This window comes from Echiichthys vipera, assembly GCF_963691815.1.
Source record: "Echiichthys vipera genome assembly, chromosome: 20".
Classification (NCBI taxonomy): Eukaryota; Metazoa; Chordata; class Actinopteri; order Perciformes; family Trachinidae; genus Echiichthys; species Echiichthys vipera.
In genome coordinates, this window is record NC_139845.1 from 8,185,979 (window position 1) to 8,212,039 (window position 26,061).

The following is a 26,061-nucleotide window of genomic DNA, read 5'->3' on the forward strand; positions in this document are numbered from 1 at the left end:
CAGATGTAAATGAGAAGGAAACAGGCCACCGACATATAATTGAATCTGCTGTAGGACTGTTACTAAAGCAGCAAACTTCAAACACAACAAATACTCCACATGCTGTTCAGTGCCACGAACTACAGGACACAATTTAAATGGGGCAATGGTGCCCTCTGCTTGTCAAGACAGCCACTCTTAAACAGTAGATGTTGCGGCAAAACAAAAATCGTTCTCGCACAATATGACAGCATGATGGAGTGAAATTAGAACTTGAATGGAAGCATTTGAGGTTTTCTTTTGATGCAGATTAAAACAAGCAGAGAAACTGAGAGGGTATGTCATTAAAGAAGGAACTGAGTGTAGGAATGATTCAGGTCCTTTACTTTAGTGAGTACTAATACTACACTCAATACTAAATATACACTCACCGGCCACTTTAGTAGTTATAGCTGGAGCTTAAAGTGTCAGTGTGGTCTTCTGCTGCTGTTCCCTATCTGCTAGAAAGTAGGTGGTGTTGTGTGTTCACAGATGCTCTCCTGCATTCCTCTGTTATAACCAGTGGTTATTTGAGTTACTGTTGCCTTTCTATCAGCTCCAACCAGTCTGGCCATTCTCCTCTGACCTCTAGCATCAACAAGGCATTTGCGCCCACAAAACTGCCGCTCACTGGATATTTTCTCTTTTTGGGACCATTCTCTGTAAACCCTAGAGATGGTCGTGCCTGAAAATCCCAGTAGATCAGCAGTTTCTGAAATACTCAGAGCAGCCCGTCTGGCACCAGTAACCATGCCATGTTCAAAGTCACTTAAATCACCTTTATCCCCCATTCTGATGCTCGGTTTGAGCTGCAGCAGATCGTCTTGACCATGTCGACATGCCTAAATGCACTGAGTTGCTGCCGTGTGATTGGCTGATTAGAAATTTGCGTTAATGAGCAGTTGGATAGTTGCACCTAATAAAGTGGCCGGTGAGAAGTCTATTAGTAAAAGTCCTGCATTGAAAATTATACATTAAATTCTTAAAATACAGCATGATGTAAATGCAAAAAGTATAACAAGTAAGAATATGCAATGCAGAAACATGTCCTGTGACTTTTATACTAAAATTATATAACTCAATTATTATTACTCATGGAGTAATGTAAAATAGGTATTTTACTATTTTTATTATGGATTAATCTGCTGATTACTCATGCATGCATTGGTTGCTCAATTATTAAAAGAAAAGCAGCAAATCTTCACTGGTGAAGCTGGAAATGTTTTTGCACTAAAGATGACTAAACCGTAATGAAGAGAAAAATAATTGTCTGTTAACTAACAGTTCCAGATGTACTATGTATGGTGTAAATCATAACAGCACATCATATTTTATAAGCTCTTCATATGTTTTGTGTGCAAATATCCCAACCCCTAAAGTAACTTAAGCTGTCAGGCAGACGTAGTGAAGTAAAAGGTACATTTTTTGTCTCTGAGATGTAGAGGTAAAAAAGTGGCAAGTAAAGTACCTCAAATTTGCACTTAAGCAGAGTACTTCAGTAAACATAGTATTTACATTTCACCACTGGTTGTGAGATATCTCTTGAAAAGGTTGATTTAATCTGGTAATGACAGTCATTGAATAAGAATGCCCGTTAAAGTATAAAAACTAAGAAATGAAATCATCAGACCCCATAGATGTACCTACATGCATTCAAAACAACTTGTAGGAAAAGAGCTGAATATAGTAGTAGTATTTACAAAAGCACAATTGCAAACCCTGCACTGCAAGGGTGGCAGTAGCTGTGTGGACCATGAATGGAGCGTGGACTGGTGGCTGGAGAGGTGCCAGTTCATCTCCTGGGCACTGCTGAGGTGCTGTTGAGCAAGGCACCAAACCCCCAACTGCTTGGGGTGTTGGTCACTGGCAGCCCCCTCGCTCTAACATCTCTCCATTAATTGCATGTATATAGGTCCTGTTTGTGTGTGTGTGTGTGTGTGTGTGTGTGTGTATTTCGGGCCTGTGTGTGTGTAGCATGAATAACAATAAAAGAGTGAAAAAATTGAATTTCCCTGTTGCGGGACAAATAAAGGAATTCTTCATAGCGTAAACATTTTGTGCATTTTTCTGCCGTTACTTTTAAGGTAAAACAAACTACAAATTGTTTAATGTGATTGGAGTCACCAGCTTTGTTTTACCGCACAGACTTGCTTCTTAAAAGCAATGTAAAAAATGTAAATGTAAAATGACTTTCAGTAGAAACTAAACTGAAAAAGGGACAGGAGATCACAGCTGAACAGGAGTTTCATTACATGAACCAGACCTGCTTGAAGTGAAGCTAGCGGCCTACAACTGCTTTGAAGGTGGTCATAAAATGGCAGGATTACCATGTTAATGATTAACTTCTGGGTTGATACTGAATGGTCAGTGTCCATTCAGTGCACACAATGACGTTCAGTTGATCTCCAGAGTATGACGTCTACTCTACTGTAGATTCAAGTCGCATTAGCACAAATAACTTCTTCCCACTGCTTCATATAACCAAACTGCTTTAATCCACTCTCACACAAACATACACACGCACACACACACCACTAACAATATTTATTTTAAGAAATTATATTATAATTATCATTAAATCAGGATCTTTGAAATGAAAATCCTCCTCTAAACAAATATTTACAAATTTCACAGTGAATTTGGTACATTTGGTTATAATATCATGTCAAGAAGCGTCTTAAAACCCTGTTTATAGTAATTATCTTAAAACAAACGCAACTCTGAAAAGAACAAAAAGGAATCACAAAGTCATGTTGGTTCAAAATCCAGGAATAAGATTGTGAGATTAAGGCAGGGAACAGGTCATGGAAACTTAGCCCCGCAAAAATCTGGGCTATAACATCCATTTCCATCAGCAATAGTGCAATAATGCAACACCCCATCACCTCTACGTCTGCAGGGCTTACAGATAGAAAGTGTGATAGTATGCCAATAATTAAAGGTTAGTCCCTTTTGAATGAGTGCACTCTACCTACTACTTTCCAAACAAGCCCCGGTAAAGCATCTACATAATGGCATCCAAACAAAGGAAGTGTGAGAGAACCAGGTCCAAGTTTCCCCCTTCCTGCTCAGGCCTGACTGAAGTGTCGCAGCGGCTCCTCTTTCCTGCTAATATCTTCTGGAGTGATTTTGTTCTGGTAGGCAAATATGAATACAGAGCTTGGCAGCGAGAGCTGTAAAAAGGCCTTTCTCAGCACAAACAAATGGAGCTAATAAAAAAAGTCTCATGAGGACGGGAATGTCAGGAGGACTGGGCAGAGAGGAGACACGGGTGGTGAGCTCACATCAGTCCTGCCTCTGAGGAACGCAGCCTTCCATCTCCAACACCTCGGGCCACCCCTCAAATTTGTTGGTGTCCGCGCTGTTCTTTATATGCTGAGAAGGTAAAAACACACTCGTTTAGTTTACAATCACGTAGCCTGCATTGATTTTGTAGCAATGTGGATAGAGTATCCTGGTCCGAGGCAGGGTGTGCCCTTCTTGTGAACTGCCCAACAGCTGACGTGAACAGGGTTGGGCTGTTTAGTGCTCTAACAAGCACATACAGTGATAAATGATCGACACAAGCTTGTGACTAAGAAGTGCCCTGTGGCTCAAAATTACACACCTCGTACACAGTCATTACATTACTGCAAGAAGAATTGGATGTGCCCCAACATGTCCCCCTTTGATGTTTTAACACAGGGATTACCCTTTAAGGCCCAGGCACAACACGCCTTTCAACCCCCTTTTCATTATGAAGGGAAAAAAATGGAAACTTTTACTGTGTGTGTTGCAAATCGAAAGTTCTGCTCCACCTAGAGAAAACAGGAAATACTTTGTTTCTGGCGCGACATCCAAAAATCATGCCTCGCACACAGTATTATTTCATGGGCTGTGACACTTCTCGTGTGTGTTTTCGTGACAATATGTTGATTAGAGACCAGCTGGGGGATAACTCCTGGGGAAAATCTAGTAGTGTGTCGCCGGTCAAGACAACAAAACCCCTTTGCACACATTCACTGCAAACCAGAAATTACCTATCAAATCAATCAAATCAGCTTTATTTGTATGGCACCTTTCATACATTTAAAAATGCAGTGCTTTACATTAAAAGAAAGTAAAACAAACCCCCTTGACATCCCCACTTCCTCAATCGTGTAACACACACACACCATCCTAAGGGGGCCCTCCCCAGCGAGAGCCGTCCAAGCCCACGACTATGGGGGACGCCGCCACAGAGCCCACCCTGACTCAGACAGACAGGGACCCATACCACGGCCGTAAAGCCCTGGGTCAGGACTCCCCAACTACCCAGGCCCAGCTCTCCATTGTCCTCCCCATGAGGAGGACAATGGAGCTGGAAACTAAGAGACAATAAATCTAGACTAGATTATCAGGCCGGGCTGTATTTGAGAACCAAAATGTCCAACTGAATCGGACCAGGCTCCCAGCTCCCAAGAACAGAGACCTTTAAATCTCAGCCCATGTTGATGACATTTCTATCACGCTGCGCCTGACACCAGAAACAAACCTTTGTTAAAAGAAAAGAAAAGAAAGGCGATTTACATACAGAAGACAACTAAAATGTCTAACAGGAGAGACGATGAGATTCTGAAACTTCTGAACTTCAAAGTCTGACAAATTCAAGGAATGACAGGAGACCCAGCTGTTTGTGAACAAATTACAGAACCAGCTCCGCCACCACCTAGTAATTCGCATCATGTCCTCCCTCCTACGTGCTCGAACCCAGGCGTCCCCACCTCGCCTGTATATTTGTGGGGGTGGGAGGTTTGGGTTTCCATGGTGTTTCTTTGTTGTGTTTTTTGTTTTGCTTTTATGTTCTGTAAGGCACTTTGTGCTACTGTAAAAAATATGAAAAGTGCCGTATAAATAAAGATTGATTTGATTTGCTTTGCTTTAACCAAACAGTGTATTTCCATTAAGTAAGAAAGCATTTGACACAGTTAATCTCCTGTCATGTGCTACATGTGAAAGAGAAACTTCAGACGTCGCCCGGGGTTATAAGACTTTGAAAGACTTTGGGAACTTAGCTTAAAGTAAACTTAATGCGTAGCTGACGCTCATGTTACCTGCTCAAATGGACTCTTGGTCTTGATGCCTTTCCCTCCTACAAAGATCCAGTTATCGCGGAAGCCCAAATTACTGACAACTGAGCTTCCCAGCTCAGCAATAAGCTTCCTGGCTTCATCGTTGAGTCTACGGAAAACAAAGAAGACAGATTCTATTTCATGCAGCGACACAGCCGATATTAGACATAACTGAAGCACTTTATATTAACCACGTGAATCTAAACTGCATCAGTAAGTGAGGGGATAGTGTGGAGAAAGTCCTTACTTCGTTGAGGGATCATCAAATGAGGCCATCATCACGATCGTCCCTTCATCGACTGCCTTCAGGAATTTAATGAAGGGAGCCACATCTGCACAAAGTTACGTGCGGTTAACACGATGTGCGTATGGGTTTTTAAATGTCTACAACAAAAAACGATCTTGAAATATACTCACCTCCTGCCCACATATCAAAAAACTCGGTCTTGATAACATCCCCTGTTCCCCCTGTGGAGGGAAAACATCCAATTTAGACCACTTTTAATCCAAGTGAGGAAATCTAGTTGGTATTACCATTAATGATTTAACAGCATACACAGCTTTTATTGCACATACACACAATCTTGGTAGTGGGTCATTGTTTTTAAATCAAATCGGGTAGTGTAACCTTTGTTTCTGTTTTGAAATAATACAACATGTGAAGGTGCAAAGGCTTATGATTTCTTTTGTTAATGGCTACGTTTATCATAGCTCTTTTAGCGTGACCCTGCTGCAGTATTGTACTGCTATCAGCAGCGGCTTATTAATTAGATCAACTTCAAGGTGTGGAACAGCTGATAACGTTACCATTAACCAGGGCAATGTTGATTCCTCTCCCCACGTTGTTCTTCACACTGCTCATTAATCTAAAATAAAGGACAATGACAAGTGATATTTTGTAAATACAGCATATGGACTCTAAACCATTTATTAAATATTTATATACTGCTGTTAACTAATGGAGATATGTTTGACACGACAGCAGTTCCTGGACTTGGTGTGCGTATACATTTTGCCACCTTTATTAAACATTATGACAGCAAAGACTTTTTTTACAGCTAGGCTGCTGCAACATATCACCAAGCACGGACAGTCCAACACCCAGATATTCAATTTGTAGTTATGAGAAACAGAGCAAAGCAGTAAATCCTCAAATTTGGGAAGTTGAAACCGTTGTGACACTTTTGCTGATAAATGAATGATTCATCTACAGTCAGCAGACAGATTGATTCATCGATTTCAGAACTTTAATCTGCACCTTCTTAACCACAAAAGAAGGGCTGCTGGATTATGGCAAAACTCGTAATCACAACAATTTTGGTCACGATTATTTAACATTACTCAGACTAGACTATTGAACTTTAAAAAAAACGTCTCTTTAACAGTAGATTTTGTTTAACTTTAAACATAATTCAACAGTTCAACACAAAAAGCAGAGAAAATAAATAATCTTTAAATATAAACACTTAAATAAATGATACAAAACAAGAGCATTATTGTGGGGTCGCACAATAATTGTATTATCTTGATTATCTAGCTTTCATACAGTTGTTTGAAGCCAAAATCATTGAAGATAAAGTTTAATAAATCAGTTTAAAATTATATATAACGGAGAAATACAGGAAATGTCCATATCTGACAGGCTGAAAACAGCATTTTCTGCCATTTTGGCATGAAAAATGAATTAAAGGATGAATTAATCATCATGAGATCAGCTAATTGATTAGTGGATTAATCGTTCTAGCTCTAAATTGAAGGTGACTGCTGCTGAAAATAGCCTTTAAGGCTGCCTTGATGAGTTACTATGACAACCATGCATTTGTGAAAACTAGAAAAAGCTATAGCCTACTTTTTTGTTGAGTTCTGTAAATAGCATTTCCATTTAAACATCTTTACATAACAGGTTTGGCGTATTGCAAAAGCCACATCCTGTTACGAGAAAGATCAACAGTATAAAAAGTAACATGCGCTCCCGTGTTTACACAGATTTTTAAGATATCACTTACAACTTGTCCTCCAGGCAGATTTTGGGCCCCACCACACTGGCCGCTCCGCTCGCCATCTTGAAGGCGAAATGTCCAGGGGGACACGACTTGGACAGCCCACATTTGTACCTGACTGGCTTTGTTGCTGTGAATAGAAACCTTATTTTAGACAACAAGTAGCGGGAAGCCGATATCAGGTGTCAAGGGGTCCGATCACATAAGCCTACCCACCAACGGGTGCAGACACAGAACAAAAAGCACTTGAACTCTACCAAAAGGACTCTATTTACACTCTAAATGGAAAGACCACCAAAGCTAAACAAGAACCTTGTGTGTGCTTTTCTATCTGTGTGTCGCTGGCTCTTTATTACCATTCTTGTGTCAACTAGAGAGATGGAAAGATTAAGAAAGGGAGGAACATGTACCGTATCAGTCAGGGAGACAACAAATCATAAAGAGTAAAACAATTAGAATAATGTATGCATACTTACAGCCTTCATTCACTGGCATGGATCTTGCTGAAATGCAAAAAAAGTACATGTTTAGGAGATCATCAGTGCTCATTTAAATGCTATAGGGAACCCCCCCCCCCCCCCCCCCTGCCCCTTCACTAAACACACACATTGGACACAATAAGCATATTTGGTTTCTGTTTGTTTCTTTGTACACAACCTTCAGGCCAAAAAAATGCAAGGGATATTAGATTTGCTACAAAATCCTCACAGTCCTCACAATAACTGATTACCAAGTGTCGTGTTTCCTTTACAACCAATACTCTACCACTTCTTTGTATCTGTCCAGCCGCCGGGGGGGAAATATGTGAAGTTGAGAACAGTTTCACTTCGCAAGAAATGTTACTTACAAATCACACTGCCTAGTTTGAAGTCCATGTTGATCTCTAACAGTTGAAACGCCAGAAAGACAGCGAGGAGGAACGCAAAGATGAGCGCTGCTAACTTCAAAATACCTAAGAGAGAGAGAGAGAGAGAGAGAGAGAGAGAGACATTTATCACAATTATATCCCATGGTGTTGTACTATTACAATGTTATAACTTAGAGAGGACGCACTTACCACCAGCCCGGACCATCTTAGCCTCTTGCCACTTCTCCACAACTAAAAACATGTGGTGTTAAAACAAATTGTCAGATTTTTGCCCAACAAGTTTGTATTTCACACCATTATTCATTTATAATCGTGCACAATCAAATAAACATCAGAATGAGCAGCATGAGACAATCTATTCAACGTTAACACCTAAAGAAAACACAAACAAAACAACAAAACGAGGAAGTAACACAAAACAAAAGTAGGGCTGAAGACACTTAGATTAATTTAAAAAAGATAATTCAAGGGCTTACTTATCTTTAGTTAGCTTAGGAGATTAATGGATGATTTTTTATCTCATTCTCTCAGTGAATCCAACAGAGTTTAATCTTAGATAATCTACATTTATGCATAAAGAACTTCACCAAGAGCAACAAAAGGCATTCAGAATTAAATCTACATTTTGTTTTCAACAAAAACTAAATGATTGAGTGGCCTCCTCTATCTGAGAAGACAATCTTCAAACAATTAGTCAGTTTTAACTTTTAAAAATAAATACTATTTATATAAAAATACTATTTGGCCCCGCGGTCTACGGGAGCCGGGAGGTACCCTTAAGAGAGGGGGTCCATAATAGCAATAGGCTGACTTTAAGTTAGCTGACGGCTGCTAAAACCTGAAATAAAGTTAGTATGGTATTTTAAAGTCGCTTTAGCTTAATTAAATTAGTTTATACACTATAGCATAGGTCGTTATGATGGACGTACGTAGCGTTACTTGACTGTTTCATACTGGACATAACGGGGAAGCGACATTTTTGGAAAGCTAACTTAGCGTCAACTGTCACGTTAGCATTGAACGTGCAAACTGACGTTACGTTGACTCCGTTAACTTCCTCGGCTCTGCCTACGTTTGCGTCAACTGACACCGAAACGATGACTCCGGCGGGGATTTAACGGTAATAATAACCTGCAAGTGACGTTAAATAAAAGTATCCTTGAGGGTGAACGCTCACACCTTGCTTACCTGTACGATGATTGCCACGGTAACCGCAAAACGGGTGTGATTCACGACTGAGAACAGTTATTCCTGTAATGACAGCTGAGATGGTGAGAAGGGCAAAAGACGGTGAGATGCTCCACTCTGGCGAAAAAAACAAAGACGAACACGCAGGCAGACCTGTAGTTTTGTTTTTTAGTAGTAGTGGTAGTGAGCAGAATATAAAGTTATAAGCAAGTTGTAAAAAAGTCCCGAAAAACTCTAAAATTGACACAAAATATCACGTAAATAAAATAAGGTGACCAGATTTCTGAGACAAAATCCGGGGACGTTTTGGATTCAGAGGCGTAATAGCAATGGGGCGTGGGGCGGCAGTAGCTCAGTCCATAGGTGACTTGGCCCGGAGGGTCGCTGGGTTAAGTCCCTGCGTGGACCATGGTGGCTGGAGAGGTGCTAGTTCATCTCCCGGGCACTGCTGAGGTGCTGTTGAGCAAGGCACCGAACCCCCAACTGCTCGGGGCACCGGTCACTGGCAGCCCCCTCGCTCTAACATCTCTCCATTGGTTGCATGTATATAGGTCCTGTCTGTGCATGTGTGTGTATTTCGGGCCTGTGTGTGTGTATGTTTAAAATGAAAAAATAGAGTGAAAATTGAATATCCCCGTTGCGGGACAAATAAAGGGATGCTTCTTCTTCTCTTCTCTTAAAAACCTCCAAAACATGGAGTGTGTTTTTTTCTTTGAACAACTAAAGCGCAGACACCGCCCTTCCCATTCATGAAGCAGTTTCTCTCAACCTATTTCTCCTTAATTGCAAAGAAATTGATAAACAATAAGTTTTGTTCCTCTGATCAAAGTAGCTTAGATCTCAAACATCCATAAAATCAGCTGTGATAAACGGGTATCAGGCGGACACTACACCTAAACCGAGGCCTCCTCCGTACACCTAATGGTTTTCACAAGATTTGGGGCAGAATTTGAAATGGAAAATGCCACATTTCTCATTGAATGACAACTTGGGGTATATGGTTTTAGAAAAGATAGGGTTTTAAGGTCATCCTCCTCTGCTTTCAAGTCTACCCGTCTTCGCCAAAGCCTAACAAAACTGGATCTAAATTGTCGCCTACCCGTTTTGAACAGAAGACTTTTTAAACTTTTGGTTCATCCTGCTGCTTTTGGAACATTATTGTAAAGGTTGTTCAGCTCTGAACATTATTATCATGCTAACACGGCTGGAGGAAGATGTATTGTCAGAGCATTCATTTTCTCATATTTTCCATTTTGGGATTTTTCAGTCACATTTCTGGGGACAGCACTGAAAACGTCTGGTCAGCCTATCATAAAGTCAGATCATTAATAAAATTATAATACAGCAAAAATGAAGGAAAACGTTTTCAATATTGTGGGTGTCTCAGGGAAACTATGGGTCATTTCAGCTTTTATCTTATTTTTGTACTTTTGTATTAGTATATAGTTTGCTGTTTTTGTAAATTTGCACTTACATGTAAAATTTCACCATTAATAAAATGAATATTTTCTCTGTCCTCCATAATAATCCCACGTTTAATAGTTTTAAACAATTCTTATTCTGATTTACATGTATCATGCTTTAAAAAATAAGCCAATTATGATTAAGAACGAGGTCGCGGGTACAGGCGCCCGAAATGGGTTTTCTCAGGAGGGGGGCTGGAGTCTCCCTTAGAGAGAGGGTGAGAAGTTCAGCCATCCGTGAGGAACTCGGAGTAGAGCCGCTGCTCCTTTGCGTTGAAAGGAGCCAGTTGAGGTGGTTCAGGATCATCTGGTAAGGATGAACCCTGGGCGCCTCCCTAGGGAGGTGTTCCAGGCACGTCCAGCTGGGAGGAGGCCTCGGGGAAGACCCAGGACTAGGTGGAGAGATTATATCTCCACACTGGCCTGGGAACGCCTCAGGATCCCCCAGTTAGAGCTGGTTAATGTGGCCCGGAAAAGGGAAGTTTGGGGTCCCCTGCTAAAGCTGCTGCCCCCACGACCCGACCCCGGGTAAGAGGTTGAAGATGAGATGATGAGATGATTGCATGAACACACGTCCTTGACAAATACACGACATTGAAAAAAACGATTCAGAAATATGTCTTGAATTTATATTTTTAACTTTCAGCTCTTTCTTTCTATTTAAGGAATATGGGAAATGACACTAATTTGGTTCATAAATGATCCCTTTATGTATAAAGCCCATTATGAGCATTTCATTCCCACTGTGAATTAGTGTGAGACAATTTAATAATTGCTATGTCTCATGGCTAATTCAGTGATATAATAATGTCATTTTAGCTGTGGTTCTACTTAGTTTGTTGGAATTCATGATTTTACATGAAGTTTGGTCAGAGAATGGTATTAAATGCTAGTGCATGTCATTTCTGAGCATCTTTTCACTCTGCCAGAAGGAGCAGATTTCTTTACACGAGTGATACATCCTGTTAAGAACCTATCTTTGTTTGCATCACACCGACTTCCTCTTTTTTCTTCTTCTCTGGTCTCTTCAGAAACAGAAGGGAGAGCGCCCCCCAGTGTCCTCTGAAGGACACGAGACGCTTTCGGAAGTTCATTGTACATTTAATCCGATCATGGCACATTTTAAACTGTAACAAACACATACTAATATTAAGTTTTTTTACTTACACATACACATTCTAAGGACTGTCTTGTTTGTTTTCCCATTGAAGATAAAGTAAAAAGTTAATGCAACACAGAGTAAATTAAAAAAAAAAAAACAACTGTACAAAGCAAAGTCAAGCAATGAAATCAAGCAAGCTCAATAAATTAAGAATTTCTATTTCAGATCCTCAGGACTTTCCATGAAGGGGGCTCCCATTAAGTCCAACAAAAGGCCTTTGGCAGTCTTTTTCAGCACAGCTGGTCTCAATCTCGAATATTCGTTATATCCATGGACATGTGTCATGTGTCATTCAATTAGATCCTGGCAAAGTGAGAACACAAAGTATCAGTATCCATGGGGGAATCACACAAAATCATCCAAAACAGGTTTTAAGCTCAAAACAAACAATTCCCCCCTGGGATTATTAAAGTATTTCTGATTCTGAACATCTCATGTAATAAAATGATGTGTTTCTGACTCTTACATCATCTGATTCCTGACTCTGTTGGCAGGCCGTGCCGTTGCTGCTGGTGGCACTTTCGAGATCCCCTGTGATGCCGTTATCTTCATCCTGAATCCGGAGGTTGGAGAAACGATACACTGGTGAACTGCAGAGGGCGACATAAACCCAGAATGGTCAGAGACTGTTGGGTGCATAAAGGTGTACTTGCGGCGTAGGTCTTTGTAGCTCACCTGTTTCTGTAAACCATCCTCTTGACGGCAAAGACAGCGGAAACGACGGCTATCAGGACAATGACTCCTGCTCCCGAACACACCAGGATCAACACCAGCCTCTCTCGCTGGAAAACACGCAAAACAGTTGTGAGACTATATTCCAAAAAAAAAAAAAAAAGGAACAACTAGAGGTGCAGACTCATTAGAACAACAGATCTACTGACCGGTGTGTCAAAGTGTGTGATTGGAGACGAGGACCTCCCAGGTGGACCAGGGCTGGGTTTTACGCCACAGGGTCTGATGACTGTTTGCATTAGGAGCTGAGGATTGAATCCTCCCTCACACCGATCACTCGGGACCTTGCGGTACCTGAAAACACAGTTAGAAGTGTGTGAGCGCGTACAGGAGGTGTGTGTCTTCGTTGTAAAAAAAAAGGCTGTTGTCACTACCCTGCTGTCAGCAGCTCGTCCTCCTCTCCATTCAGACAGAGCTCCAAGGTTTTATTGGCTGCGCCGGGTTGTCTCACACAGTCTGAAGTGTTTACATGACGATAGTAACCGTAGTCGCTGTTGAAAAGGACAGAGGTTAGGGCACCGCACGGGAATATTCTCCATGCTGTCTTCAGGACCAAAACATGCTCCCAAATAAAATTTAAAGGACTCATTTTATGTTCATTTTCAGGTCCATACTTGTATTTTGGGTTTCTGTTAGATCATATATACATGCTTTAATGTTAAAAAACCCATTATTTTCTCACACTGCCTGTCTGAATAGGCCTGTGTTCACCCTCTGTCTGAAACACTTTGTTTTAGCGCCTGTCTCTTTAAGACCCCCTCCTGAAAAAGCCCAGTCTGCTCTGATTGGTCAGTGTTTCCGGGTTTTTACCACATTTGTGCTTTTGGTGTCTCTGCACCGTCATTATAGCTGATGATTGACTGTAACAGCAATGTAGCAGCACTTTCTATGTTATATTTGTGACATCACAACCGTACAGAAGCCCTGACAGCTTCTTTAAAGGCACAATTTCTGTATACGGGTTGTGTACATTTCTGTATGTGTGTGATACCTTCACCGTACTGTATTTATATAGCACCTAAACCCACTTTATAATAGAAGAAAAAAGTAGAGAGCTCACTTTTTACTATATGAGTCATTTAAGTTCTGAGAAAACTGTTTTCGGAGTCCAGGTTTTACAATTTGGGATCCTGAATTTCGCCATCTAATCCATGACATGTCACGATCAAATTGACGTACCATAAGTAATCTTCTCTGGTGCACAGGCAGGGGCTCTGCTTCTTGCTCACCACAAAGCCTCGCCCATTTCTGCACACAGATTGTTTCTTTAGCCTCCTGTAAGTCTCCGTGACACCCAGGAGACAGCCGTTTCTCTCCTCCGTAGCATGAGCCAACCACTCTTCATAGTCCTGGTCATTACCTGATGAATTAGATGCAGGTTAAATGAAAGGCTGTTGAATAAAAGTTGTTTGATTTCACCAGGAAGCACCCTCTATTGTGTTTCCATTTGGTTAACTGATGTGATGCTTATTATTCCATTATGAGTGTAGCCACTGGAGGGTGGTAGAGGTTACAACAAATCCAAGTTTCATCTACGTTTAAGTGTTTCTAACAGTGCTGTCAATCACACTGGTCAAGCAAATTTGCTGTCGCATCACAACAAAGATTAGCACTACAAACAAAAACCAGTAACTGTCATTTTACTCCAAAATCTGCAACGAGTGTTGTAAACACAAAAAGACTGAGCAGGCAAAAAAAATAAAGCCCCTGAAAGCGCTAATTCAAATGGTAAGTCTTTCATAATCATTCATTCATCTTCAACAGCTTATCCCGGGGTCGGGGTCGCGGGGGGTGCTGGAGCCGATCCCAGCTGACGTCGAGCGTGAGGCGGGGTACACCCTGGACAGGAGGCCAGTCTATCACAGGGCACATAGAGACGAACAGAGACAGACAACCATTCACACCTACGGGCAAATTTTTTAGAGTCATCAATTAACCTAATACGTGCACGTCTTTGGATTGTGGGAGGAAACCGGAGTACCCGGAGAAAACCCAAGCAGACACGGGGAGAACATGCAAACTCCACACAGAAAGGCCCAGGCCGGGATGCGAACCTGGAACCTTCTCTCTGTGAGGCGACAGTGCTAATAACATTCAATATTAATTAAGTTGAAGTCATCAGACCTGAGGGGGTTCATTTGATTAGATTTGATTGACAGTGATCCCCACCTCAGAACCAGTGAAAAGAAAACATATGAGGTTCTTCGAAGTTTAGGTTCTGGAAAGTCCCAGGTCATGGGTTGTTAAGTTTCTGTAATGGGGAACAACCTTAAGACTCCACCTCACTGGAGTCAACCTGATGCAGCTACTGCCAGGTGGTAACAAGCCCTATAAAGCAGGGGTAAGAATCGATATGGTAGTGTAGCATCTTGACTTACACTCTCTTGTAATGAGGCTCTGGAAATCGATGGTGACGGCCACCCACATGGGCTGGCCGTCCTCCTCTGGCCGGAAGCCCCACACGCTCACGTTCATGGCCTTGGTCCCCGGCTCGGATGCCAGGCCTGCAAAGAAGAAGGGCTGCACAGTGAAGTTATAGGACTTCCAGCACTGGCCCTCGTCTGTGGAGAACCTAGTGACGAGAAACGGTAGTAAAAGTATAGAAAAATAACATAAGAACAGTCTGTCATCCATTGCCAAATAATACTATTGTTTGATGAAAAAATATCCGTTCAGTACTTGATAGTCTTGACTTGTCCTTCACGCTGGGCCTCCACAGCCACAATGAGACCCCCAGAGTCCAATATGCTGTAGTGGTGAGGACCCCTCAGTGTCCCCCTCCAGTTATAACCCCCGTCTGAGGAGACAAACACATCTGGGTGCTGCGACGATGACAGAGAGTCACCCACGGTACCTGCGGAAGAGAGGACATCATCAAAATACATCTTTAAATCATCATTACATTACATTAAGTGCAGTACAGTATGTATCCTAATTTGACTATGTGTTCTGTATATCAAAAGTAAATGGTCAATTACCATGAGCGATAACCAGACCGATTGCAGTCGGCTCAGACAGAGCCAGCATGGGAACGATGCGGTTGTTGCGACTGTGCTCTCCGTGAACATGAAGGTTGCACTGATGGAAAACACACACACACACACCCACACACATACATAATAGTTATTATAGTAAGAAAACATTATTCATATAGAGATGCAGACCAGGATTAGATTTCTCTACATGAAACATACATTCTTGACTTGCTCTCCACATTCCACATTCTCAGGCTTGTTTAGTTGTCTCCACTTCCCTCCTCTATCGAAGGAAATGACAGATCTGACGCGGCCATCTGCAACAAAACACAAATCACTAAGGTCATACTTTCTATTTGATCAACTTGAAAAGGTGAACAAATGGCTGGATGACAGGTCAGCTGTGTGAATATGAAGAGTAGTGATGTAAGGAAGGTAGTTAAAACCTAGATTGATAGATATATATATCATTTGATGAAACTATCTGTCATGATAGACACCTTTCTTTATTTCCTAAGGGTTAAGGAGGCATTATTCTACTTTTTATTTTTTAATTCCATTAGGAGACAGAATCCAGAGATGTGTAAACCTTTTTAAAAATTCAGTAATTTCCTAAAACAGCTGGGCACTGCAGTTTTTAGAAATCATCGCTAAAAGAGGAGTAAATGGTACGCTTGTTGGGGACTATTTTCAGCAGTGAATAAATACACATTTGCTCCTCTAGTGACTTTATGGCAGTTGAGCAGTATTGATTTGAAAGTGAAAGTGTCCATGCTCATCATAATAAAGGAACACACAGGTGCAGCAGTGTGACTCACTGATGTTTCAAACAACAAAATAAAAGCCTTAAATCATTGAGTACTAATTGCATTGGTATACAATGAGCCAAAAGTGCTCAAATGACACATGAAAACCCTACCTTCGTCTAGTTTATTGGTGAGGTAGACTCCTCTCAGTGAAGTTATGTTGGTGAAATCACTCTTCCTCTGCCCATCAAACAGGTGGCGCTCCAGGGATTTGGAGAACAAGATCCCCCGGTCATCTGATGTGTACATGGTTCCAAAAAAGGTGTCTGTGGTGAGAGAAGAAGGCTTAAGCTCTCACTATAGTCGGACACATGATTACACTTTTAAAGTCAGATCTGTTATTTAATGGAAAACGCAGTGATTATGTTTTGTTGACTGTAGGTATGACTGTAGTTATACTGCAGGCGGCAGTAGCTCAGTCCATAGGTGACTCGGCTGGGAACCGTAGGGTCGAGTCCCTGTGTGGAGCATGAATGGAGTGTGGACTGGTGGCTGGAGAGGGGCTAGTTCATCTCCTGGGCACTGCCGAGCTCCTGTTTAGCAAGGCACCGAACCCCCAACTGCTCGGGGCGCCGATCCATTTGGCAGCCCCCTCAGGCCTGTGTTTGTGTGTGTGTGTGTGTGTGTGTGTGTGTGTGTGTGTGTGTGTGTGTGTGTGTGTGTGTGTAACGTGAATAATATAATAACAGAGTGAAAAAAAATGTCCTTTGCAGGATGAATAAAGGATTTCTTCTTCTTCTTCTTCTTGTTCTTCTTCTTGTTCTTCTTCTTCTTCTTGTTCTTCTTCTTCTTCTTCTTCTTCTTCTTCTTCTTCTTCTTCTTCTTCTTCTTCTTCTTCTTCTTCTTCTTCTTCTTCTTCTTCTTCTTCTTCTTCTTCTTTCTTCTTCTTAATGAGGATTAATTGATGTTAAAAATAATATTTTAGAGCAAGTCAAGGTGCTATGAAAATACTGTGAAAGTATCAAAATGCAGAATCTGTGTCAGGATTTCCATACGGTTGTGGTGTCACAACTATATTATATATAGGTAGAAAGTGACCTGGAAACAATTCTAACCAATCAAAGAAGACTGGGCTTTTTCAATGCATGTTACTAATTCAACTTCTTCCCCGGAGTTGTTTGTGCTTTTTCGTCTCGCAGGTCTCTGCTGATCATGGTGGTGCCTGCTGCCGTGGTCCTGCATGACGCTGCCTGCTACTATTATAATCTATAACCTTAGCTGTGCTTGTTTCTATTATTCTGCTGTATTAACTGCCATAACATATCAGTCATATTCACATCACTATAGATATTATTATAGTTACTGGAAGTGTGTCTGTCTCTGTCTTTGTGTCTGTCTTTGTCTTTCTCTGTCCATCTGTCTGTCTTTTCTCTCTTTCTCTCTTTCTCCTTTTCTTCCTCCCCAACGGGTGCAGACAGATGTCCGTCCTCCACAGAGCTGGTTCTGTCCTGTTATACAGAAGGTTTTTCGTTGCAACCGTACTCTACGGGGGAATTGTTGGGTCTATGTAAATCATAAATAAGTCATAGAGTGGGGTCTTTACCTACTCTGTAAAGTGTCCTGAGATAACTTTGTTATGATTTGGCAATATAAATAAAATTTGATTGAATTGAATTGAAAAAGACAGGCACTAAAACAAGCATTTCAGACAGGGTAAATACAGGGATATGTTTTAGATAAATTATGTGTTTTTTGAACATTAAAAATACACTTCACTACATCCTGAACCTGAAAATTAGCATAATATGGACTTTTAAAATACAACTTGGATAACCTTCAAAGAAATTCAGCACCTGGGAACAAGTGATGCAACGCTGACACAAACCTTTCAACATCAGCATAACAAGTCACCATCAATCATATTTTAACTGTGTGAAGCTCACACACACACGTGTCAGCTAAAGTCATGAAGGACAAGCTCAGCTGAGGGACGTGATGGCCGGGGTTTACGTGTCCGTGTGTGTGCTTGTGTTACACCCTGATCACAAGATATGTTTGTCAGCTTTTGCAGTGTAAACTAAATCTCCCTCCCTCCAGCCGACAAAAGATAAAGCCCCTCTACCCCATATCTCCCCTATTGATCTCAGCAATACAAAAGTCCCACCAACTAACCCACACAACCTTAACCTTAGCACTTGCCAGGGTAAAAAAAATACAATAATGTGAGAAGAAACCGAAATAGACGTGAATGAGAAAGAGAGACCGAGGTGGGAGGGAGATAGGAGAGAGGAACAAAGACGGGGCAGCTGGGCTTTGCATGCACAAACACACTCACACACTATGATGGAATGATTTGTCAGCAACACCAAGAACTTGTGAAACCAGTCCGGCTTTTACCGTTGAGCTTTTCCATTACAACAAAAGGGGCTGAGAGAGCTATAAATTCCGTCATGTTGTCTTCACAACACGGGCATATTTGCAAATGTGTGTCAAGCATGTTTTCAAGGTAGTTTTCTGAGGTAGGTGTGTCTTCTGAGTGAAAATATGGACAGGGCATTGTGTTATTTTGTCCGTTACCTCCTGGGTTGTCCACATGCATGAAGAGCATATCTTCATCTCCATCCAGGATGGAGTAGAACTGCAAACACACACATGTATTGGATTGAGAAAACACATGTGGGTGAGAAAATCCGAAATTGCAGTAATCTTTGCCATAAACCTTGTCTAATCGTCGTGAGAGAGAGTGTGTGTTTGTGCTGTCAACAAGGTGTGTATGTGGGTGGGTGTTTCGCCAGAACAGATGTGTGTTTTAGTTGGTGTTGAAAAAGGAAATGTTGCCATCGGTGGTTTTAGTCAAAGCAAACCTGTCTCTGCAACTATAAAAAGCATGTGTGTGTTCCCATCACCAAGTCTGACTTAAAGCGTGAGAGAAATGTGTGACAAAGGGGACAATAATATTATTTCCTGGGGTAGGCCGGGGTACCTGATACAAAAGGTACAAAAGATGTTCTCAAATATTAGATGTTTTTAAATGCTTTATCAGAAGCAGTCGTACCAGAACTTTGCCTAAAGAAAATCCAAAAATTGGCAACAATTTGATTGAAATCAGGAATTATCTGATCAAAGAATGTCCAGCAATTCAGGCCTTTGTAGATTCTATGTAGACTCTATGTAAAACTACCCCCTTACCCTCACGTAACCCGTAATCCGTGACCCGTGACCCGTAACCCGTAACCCGTAACCCGTAACCCGTAACCCGTAACCCGTAACCCGTAACCCTAAAAAATGTTGAATTAAATCAGCGGAGACATAGACTTCTGCGAACAGGGAACATAGGACCTGGGGAACACAGGGAGGACCCCATTCCACCATTGCTTTTATGCTACATTGGTTACAGAGCATGAGTCGAACAGCGGGGCGGTGGCCAGCGGGGCGGTGGCCAGCGGGGCGGTGGCCAGCGGGGCGGTGGCCAGCGGGGCGGTGGCCAGCGGGGGGGGGTGGCCAGCGGCAGCGCTGGGTCTAATGGTCCCTCTGCCTCATCCAATCCGGAGACCATTTTAGGAGCTGCATCTGCTCTCCTACTGGCCATTTTCTTTTGTACTAGTCAAATGCCCACGGAAAACAGTTCAAAGTCCATTCTACCTTATTCTATTTTTAAGTGTGGGGTTTGTTACCACACCCTACGCGAGCTAATCAAGGTTGGAGATGGTCTGCCATTTTAAAATAACTAGCAGAAATGAAAGAGTACAACTTGGGCCTTATTCTTGTTATTGTAACCAACGGAAATGATGGACATTACTAAACTAAAAAATAATTCTTCATATAATAAATCTTTCTCACCTGCTCAGTGGAAGCAGAGGGTAGCAGTGCTCGACTGAAGGTTTCTCCTTGGTCTGATGAGAAATACATGACACGAGGGGATCTCTGGGAGCAAAACAATGCGTCAGAAGAAGAAGAAGTAGAAGAATTATTACTTTATTAATCCTGTAAGGGGAAATTCCATTTTTTCACTCTGTTATTATAAAGGTTACACACACACACACACATGCCCGAAATACACACACACGCACAACCAGGATCTATATAGATGCAATTAATGGACAGATGTCAGAGCGCATGTTGTCTTTGTGATGTAATATTGTAACATCAGTGGTCTTTTATGTGATTTGACTAGAAAGATAGTGATATGCATGTGAAGACCAGGCTTTGTATTCTTACAGAATCCTCCATCACAGAGAAGAAGAGAAAGGCTCCTATGTAGCCAAAACTGTAGATGTCCTCGTGGATTGTGGTGAAGGTCTTCCCCAGGTCTTTTGTCCTCTTCAACACCAGGTCCCCCCTCTCATCTGCTTCAACTGTGAAGACAAGAAGCAAGACTTGGTGACAGGAGTATGACATACTCTGGACTATTGTTTATTGGTTTTTAATTTGCTTTCAATTCTATGAAGCCTTATATTTGAGCTGAAAAACTACATCCACTCATGTGTAAATCTTGTTTTTTAAGGCGGGTAAAGTGTGGATGAAAAAAGCAAAGTCCATGTTAGTGAATCCAGAACATCCTCTGCTTAAAAAGCTGGACATCCTGCACTCCGGTCGGAGATACAGACGTCCCAAAGTTACAAGCAACAAGCACAAATATGCCATATACTGCTATTGGATCCCTCAACAATGTCTTATCCTTGTCTTTTGCCATTTTTATCAATTTGCCTGTTTTGTACACAATATCAGTGTTCAATGTAATCACAGTGGATCTATCCTTTTAGTGTTTTTATATCCTTTTTTAATGCTGGCTTACTGCAGACATCTCTTTAGTATCATGAAAGTGCGTTTCACATAGCCTCTTACTTGTGTCCGTTCGACTGCAGCTGAAGAACAAATTAATGCCGCCCCCCCTAATGAAAAGAGAAAGTTAAGAAACATCACAAACACCCAAGGAATTTCATATGAACTGTTTTTACAGATTTCGTGTCTCCTCTAGGACAAAACACTCTGCGTATCATGTAATATAGGTTCATTCAAAGCAAAACACTCAAGTCAAACTGTAATACTGGCCCACAGCTTCGGAAAATATATGGTCCATGTAACATGTGCTTTCTGTTAGACACACTGGGATTTGGTGTGCGGTTTTGTTTCCTGATTATTCTTACCATGAGAAAGAATGCACTCCATCATGAACTTTTGTCCACTTGGCACCAAAGTCAAGAGAGAGCCACAGGCCGCCCTGCAAGTCAGGAAGGAACAGAGGAATGTTTACCTTTTACTTTTTAAGGTGTGTGTGTGTGTGTGTGTGTGTGTGTGTGTGTGTGTGTGTGTGTGTGTGTGTGTGTGTGTGTGTGTGTGTGTGTGTGTGTGTGTGTGTGTGTGTGTGTGTGTGTGTGTGTGTGTGTGTGTGTGTGTGTGTGTGTGTGTGTGTGGTGGGGAAATAACATTTAAGGCTGTATGACTCACATCAATGCTAAGGGCCACGAGGTAGTCAGGGTTGAGGAAGTGGTACGTGATTGGCTGAGCCAGGTGGAAGGGCAGTTGGATGAACTTGAAGGTCGCGCCGGCATCTGTGGAGGTGAAGATGATCCCGCCCGGGTTATCCACCACCGGTATGTCTGCAGTCAGTATTACCTGTCAATTCAAATCAATTAAAAGCAAAGCTAGGAAGAACGTTTGGGAGGGATGATGATATTTTACTAAAAATAAACAATCATAAAAATAAAAATCACATTGCTTCATTGATTCATATTTTTATTAAAAGCTATATTTATGTGTTTTTCTGGATCTATGCGGAATTTGTGGGTTAAAAAACATAAAAACCTGTATGTAACATGGCTTTCATCCCTTACATTTGAATCACATATATCACATCTATCTATTTCTAATTTCATGAGTACAAATTATGTAGAAAAAGATGAAAAACAATAGACTGGCGTCCTGTCCAGGGTGTACCCCGCCTCACGCCCGATGTCAGCTGGGATCGGCTCCAGCCCCCCGCGACCCCGACAGGGACAAGTGGTTGAATATGAATGAATGAATGAAGATGTAAAACATCTGAAGTGTGGCTATCCTCCTTCTAATCCTGAATTCAAATAGGACATATGCTCATTTTCAGGTTCATACATATTTTGGCTGTCCAAAATGTGCTTTCTTTAACGTTCAAAAAACATTATTTCACTCATAGTGCCTGTCTGAATATACATGTATACAGCCTCTGAAACACTTTTACCACCTGTCTCTTTAAGACCCCCTCATGCATCCTCTGCGCCTCTGTCATTGCAGCCAGGGAATAACAGTTACGGCACCTTCTACCCATATATAGTACACTTGTGACATAACAACCGTACAGAAGTCCTGACGGCTCATTTAAAGGCACAGTTTCTGAATACAGTCTGTGTGCCTTTTTTTCTGTGAATTGAGCGTTTTGATACTTTCACAGTATTATATAGCACCTCGACCTGCTTTATAATCAAAAAGACGGGGGTCTCACTTGACAAAAGGGGATCTTTAAAATGTTAACAACGTGGTGTGCTCAGCTGTTCTTTTGGTTTGTTCCATGATGCTGTTGCTTGTGCCCAAATGTCTGTGTGATAATGCATTTCTGTGGGTATATTTTTGAACATGTCAGCCAAAAAGATTTGTATGGACAAGTGCAAAAAGTTGTGTGTTTGTCAATGAAGCTGTGGCACTAGTTGATGAGACAACATGCGAGATGTATTCACACTTTTGGTGAGGCAACATCCCGCACACTCCACCTGCAGTAACATGCGACACGGTTCCCCAACCGAAACTCTGCTCACTACTGTTGACTTACAGAGCTCCCTGGTCCGACACTGACTCCAAACTCCTCCCTTATGAAGGTGTTGTTGATCCGATGTGAAATGTCATGGAAGGATTTTGCATAATCCGTGCTGAGGGGAAAGAAAGGCAGGGTTTTACTGTATATGCTTGAGCTGGGAGTGTGAGTGTGAGTGGGACGGGTGTGCTGCTCATGTTATTTCTGTAATATATCCGAACTCACCTCCGATAAAGTCGAGAGGAGCCGCCTTCTATGAATGAATCTATTGGAGCACTAAATGTTGACAGCACCAGGACGACCTAGGAAATGCAGCAATGTGGTAAAAATGATACGGCATTATCAAAACATATCTGAATCAGGTTCAGCCAAATGGAGATTTAGGAAGGGATCATTTCAGTTTGAGTATGACTTTTTTTTATTTCTAAGCATGACAGAGCTTCAAGTAGATTATTGTGAAATCCCTTAATAACCTGCTGCATCATAAGACTTTACAAATTTGGGATCAATAAAGTAGTCTGTATCTATCTATCTATCCATCTATTTATTGAATATTCTTAAACAATCAAACATGCCCTGCCACAGATTAGACAACAGTATGACGTCTGAATATTCACATGTTTCGCTGTCTTTAAAGATACATAGACGGCATGTTGTGTTGATGAGAATGATCTGAACTTGTGGTACTGTCACATAAGACACTCACCCCTGTACCATCGCCCACCCATGTCAGAATGACATAGGAGCCATCATCACCGTTAAACCCCGTCTAGGAGAACGAGAGAAGAGATTCTCAAAGATCAGCAGTTGGTAAAACAAAATTAAATAAATCCCATGAATGTGCAATTTACACTTCCTGTGATGGTGAACATGGGGTTAATGGGCTTATACATACATACATACTTATATATAAAATGTTCAATGGTTGATTGCTTGTTCATTACGTTTTTAATTAATATCTTACCTTGAATATCCTGACAGAATGCAAAAAAAGCAGATGCAGCAAAAAAGCATTACTCCCTGTCCTAGAAACAAATTTACCTGTGTTCTAAAATTAAATGATCATGTTTAATAAAACTCATAAGTGCAAAATAATAAAGAATATATAACTTCTTTAATGGACCCTAAACCAATCAAATATTCCCCAGCTTCAGAACAACGTCATAACTCAAACACTTCTCACCTCATGCGTATTATCATCCAGGACCTTGTGCTCGGCGGGGGTGAGGGGGGTCCGACAGGAGGTGAAGGGGGGCCCGTGAAATGGCCTGGGGGTGCCGGAAGAGCTGCTCATATCCCTCCTGGGGCGTGCGCGCGCTTGGCCCTGGCTCTCATCCTGCTGAGTCCGGTGGAAAGTCACCATCCTCCCCCCGCGGGTGCTGCCTTCTGCAGCCAGAAGAAGGACCCCACAGAGGACCACAAGTCTCCAGATCATATCCGATGCGAAAATAAAGGGGACCTCAATAAAATAAAAATAGAATAGAAACCGAGATACCCGTCGATACTGACTAGGTTATAAGGATTGCGCTCTAAAAGCAAGTGAGGGTGGGACCTGCTTGGACAGGTCCTTAACATAAAAAAGTGCTGTGTGAAGTGGTGCGTCCTCCGCCAGCAGGTGTTTCTGCCCGCATCCAGGTGACCTGAGCTGCTAGGAGGATTTACATTTCAAGTGTATGAAATGGAAACGCACCTTGTGACCATTTGCAAACAATGCAAGTAAAGAAAATGTAGGACTAATGGTGAGAGGTGACTTTGGGACAGAAAAGAGAACAGGTGCGTAATGGCCGGAATGGAGAAGTCGTTGGGAGTTTTGACAGTGGAAGTGGGCGTGAATGCAGTTTAATAGATGAGTTTTCTTCTTGTTTTTTTTTCTGTAGTGGGCAAAACTGAACGCAAGGGGACGTCATGTATTCACCTGTAATGCGTCCAGCGGACTCTGGCAGGTGTCAAAGTGTCCCGGGATAGAGTTAGCGTTTTTACGCACGACCAAATGATGTGTACTATCACTGCAGTGCAGTTGATCAGTGTCTAAAAGTAAAAGAAACCAAGTATGCGGCATGTGTGTGTGAAGTCACTCCTTACAAAGATACCTAAAGGCATGAAGCACAGCTGTTTAGACATGGTGACCCAGCTGTGACTGCTTACTTTATCCCATGGAAATTCCTTTTATTTATTTTTATTGGAACAGTTGTTGGCACAATACTAGGTGATGGTGAGATAATAACTTATTCAAAACATTTTGCTGTCCTTATAGAGCAGGTCAGGAGGGTCGAGAGAACACCACGTGTTTTTGGTTTTAACCCTTTAATGTTAATACATTTTACACGTTTTTAATATTATCTGTTTCTGAAATAATGAGCTCCAATTGGAGACAAACGTATATAAGTGTTTAGGGGAAGGGGAACTTCACAAAAACATGAGAAGAGGTCAAATCAGTGAAGTACAATCCTGCTCCATTCTGAGAACTAGTGATACATTATTTTAAAACATAAAACATGACTGCTTTGTAATGACTCAGCTGCCATGACTAGTTTCTATTGGTGTGTGGGTGGCTGTGTTGGTGTGTGGGCTTATGAATCTAACCATAATAACCTGTTGTGGCAATTCTACTTGCCTTGAGAAATAAGCAAATAGATTCATTTGTATACTGTAAGAAGTTTGGTTTAGTTACAAAAGACAAACAGAATTCAGAGTACAACAGAGTTATTTTACAACTGGGTCAGAGCTTCCACTCCTTGGGCTGGGTTCAGATATCTGACCCCGTACATAAGGTAACACAGAGAATATATAGGTTGGACAATATTATGAGGTTAGGACAGTGGCTCAGGACCAGGATCCACATGATCAATCAGATGCATTGTTTTCATGACACTGCCAACCACATGTGACTGGCTGTTCCTGTGGCTGAAGGTTTATGCAATTCAATAATTTCCGTTGTCAGCCGACAGGGAAAAGCATCCATCACAAACCTATATGAACAAATGATTTAAGCAGACTGATAAACAGGACAAAAGCCTCAGTGTAATACCCCTCAGAGA

At 41.6% G+C, this 26,061-nt stretch overlaps 2 protein-coding genes across 2 annotated transcripts; both read right to left on the bottom strand.

The window, feature by feature from the left end:
* Positions 1–2,558: 2,558 nt before the first annotated feature.
* Positions 2,559–9,229, bottom strand: fam3c (FAM3 metabolism regulating signaling molecule C). Its single transcript, XM_083935579.1, has 10 exons — positions 9,165–9,229; positions 8,166–8,207; positions 7,956–8,060; positions 7,585–7,611; positions 7,115–7,238; positions 5,916–5,974; positions 5,526–5,576; positions 5,356–5,440; positions 5,091–5,217; positions 2,559–3,393 (listed from the first exon to the last, which is right to left on the bottom strand). The coding sequence occupies exons 2-10, from the start codon at positions 8,179–8,181 to the stop codon at positions 3,304–3,306; spliced, it is 684 nt and encodes a 227-aa protein (XP_083791705.1). The 5' UTR covers positions 8,182–8,207; positions 9,165–9,229; the 3' UTR covers positions 2,559–3,303.
* Positions 9,230–12,077: 2,848 nt separating this feature from the next.
* On the bottom strand, positions 12,078–24,458 carry LOC310962567 (sortilin; the record flags this gene model as incomplete). Its single annotated transcript, XM_083935071.1, has 21 exons — positions 12,078–12,092; positions 12,256–12,379; positions 12,465–12,571; positions 12,671–12,815; positions 12,896–13,012; positions 13,701–13,881; positions 14,900–15,093; positions 15,201–15,375; positions 15,500–15,599; positions 15,716–15,813; positions 16,416–16,568; positions 18,820–18,880; positions 20,083–20,166; positions 20,461–20,597; positions 21,088–21,134; positions 21,390–21,463; positions 21,691–21,858; positions 23,042–23,138; positions 23,249–23,325; positions 23,730–23,792; positions 24,207–24,458. The coding sequence occupies 21 exons, from the start codon at positions 24,456–24,458 to the stop codon at positions 12,078–12,080; spliced, it is 2,469 nt and encodes an 822-aa protein (XP_083791197.1).
* Positions 24,459–26,061: the final 1,603 nt, after the last annotated feature.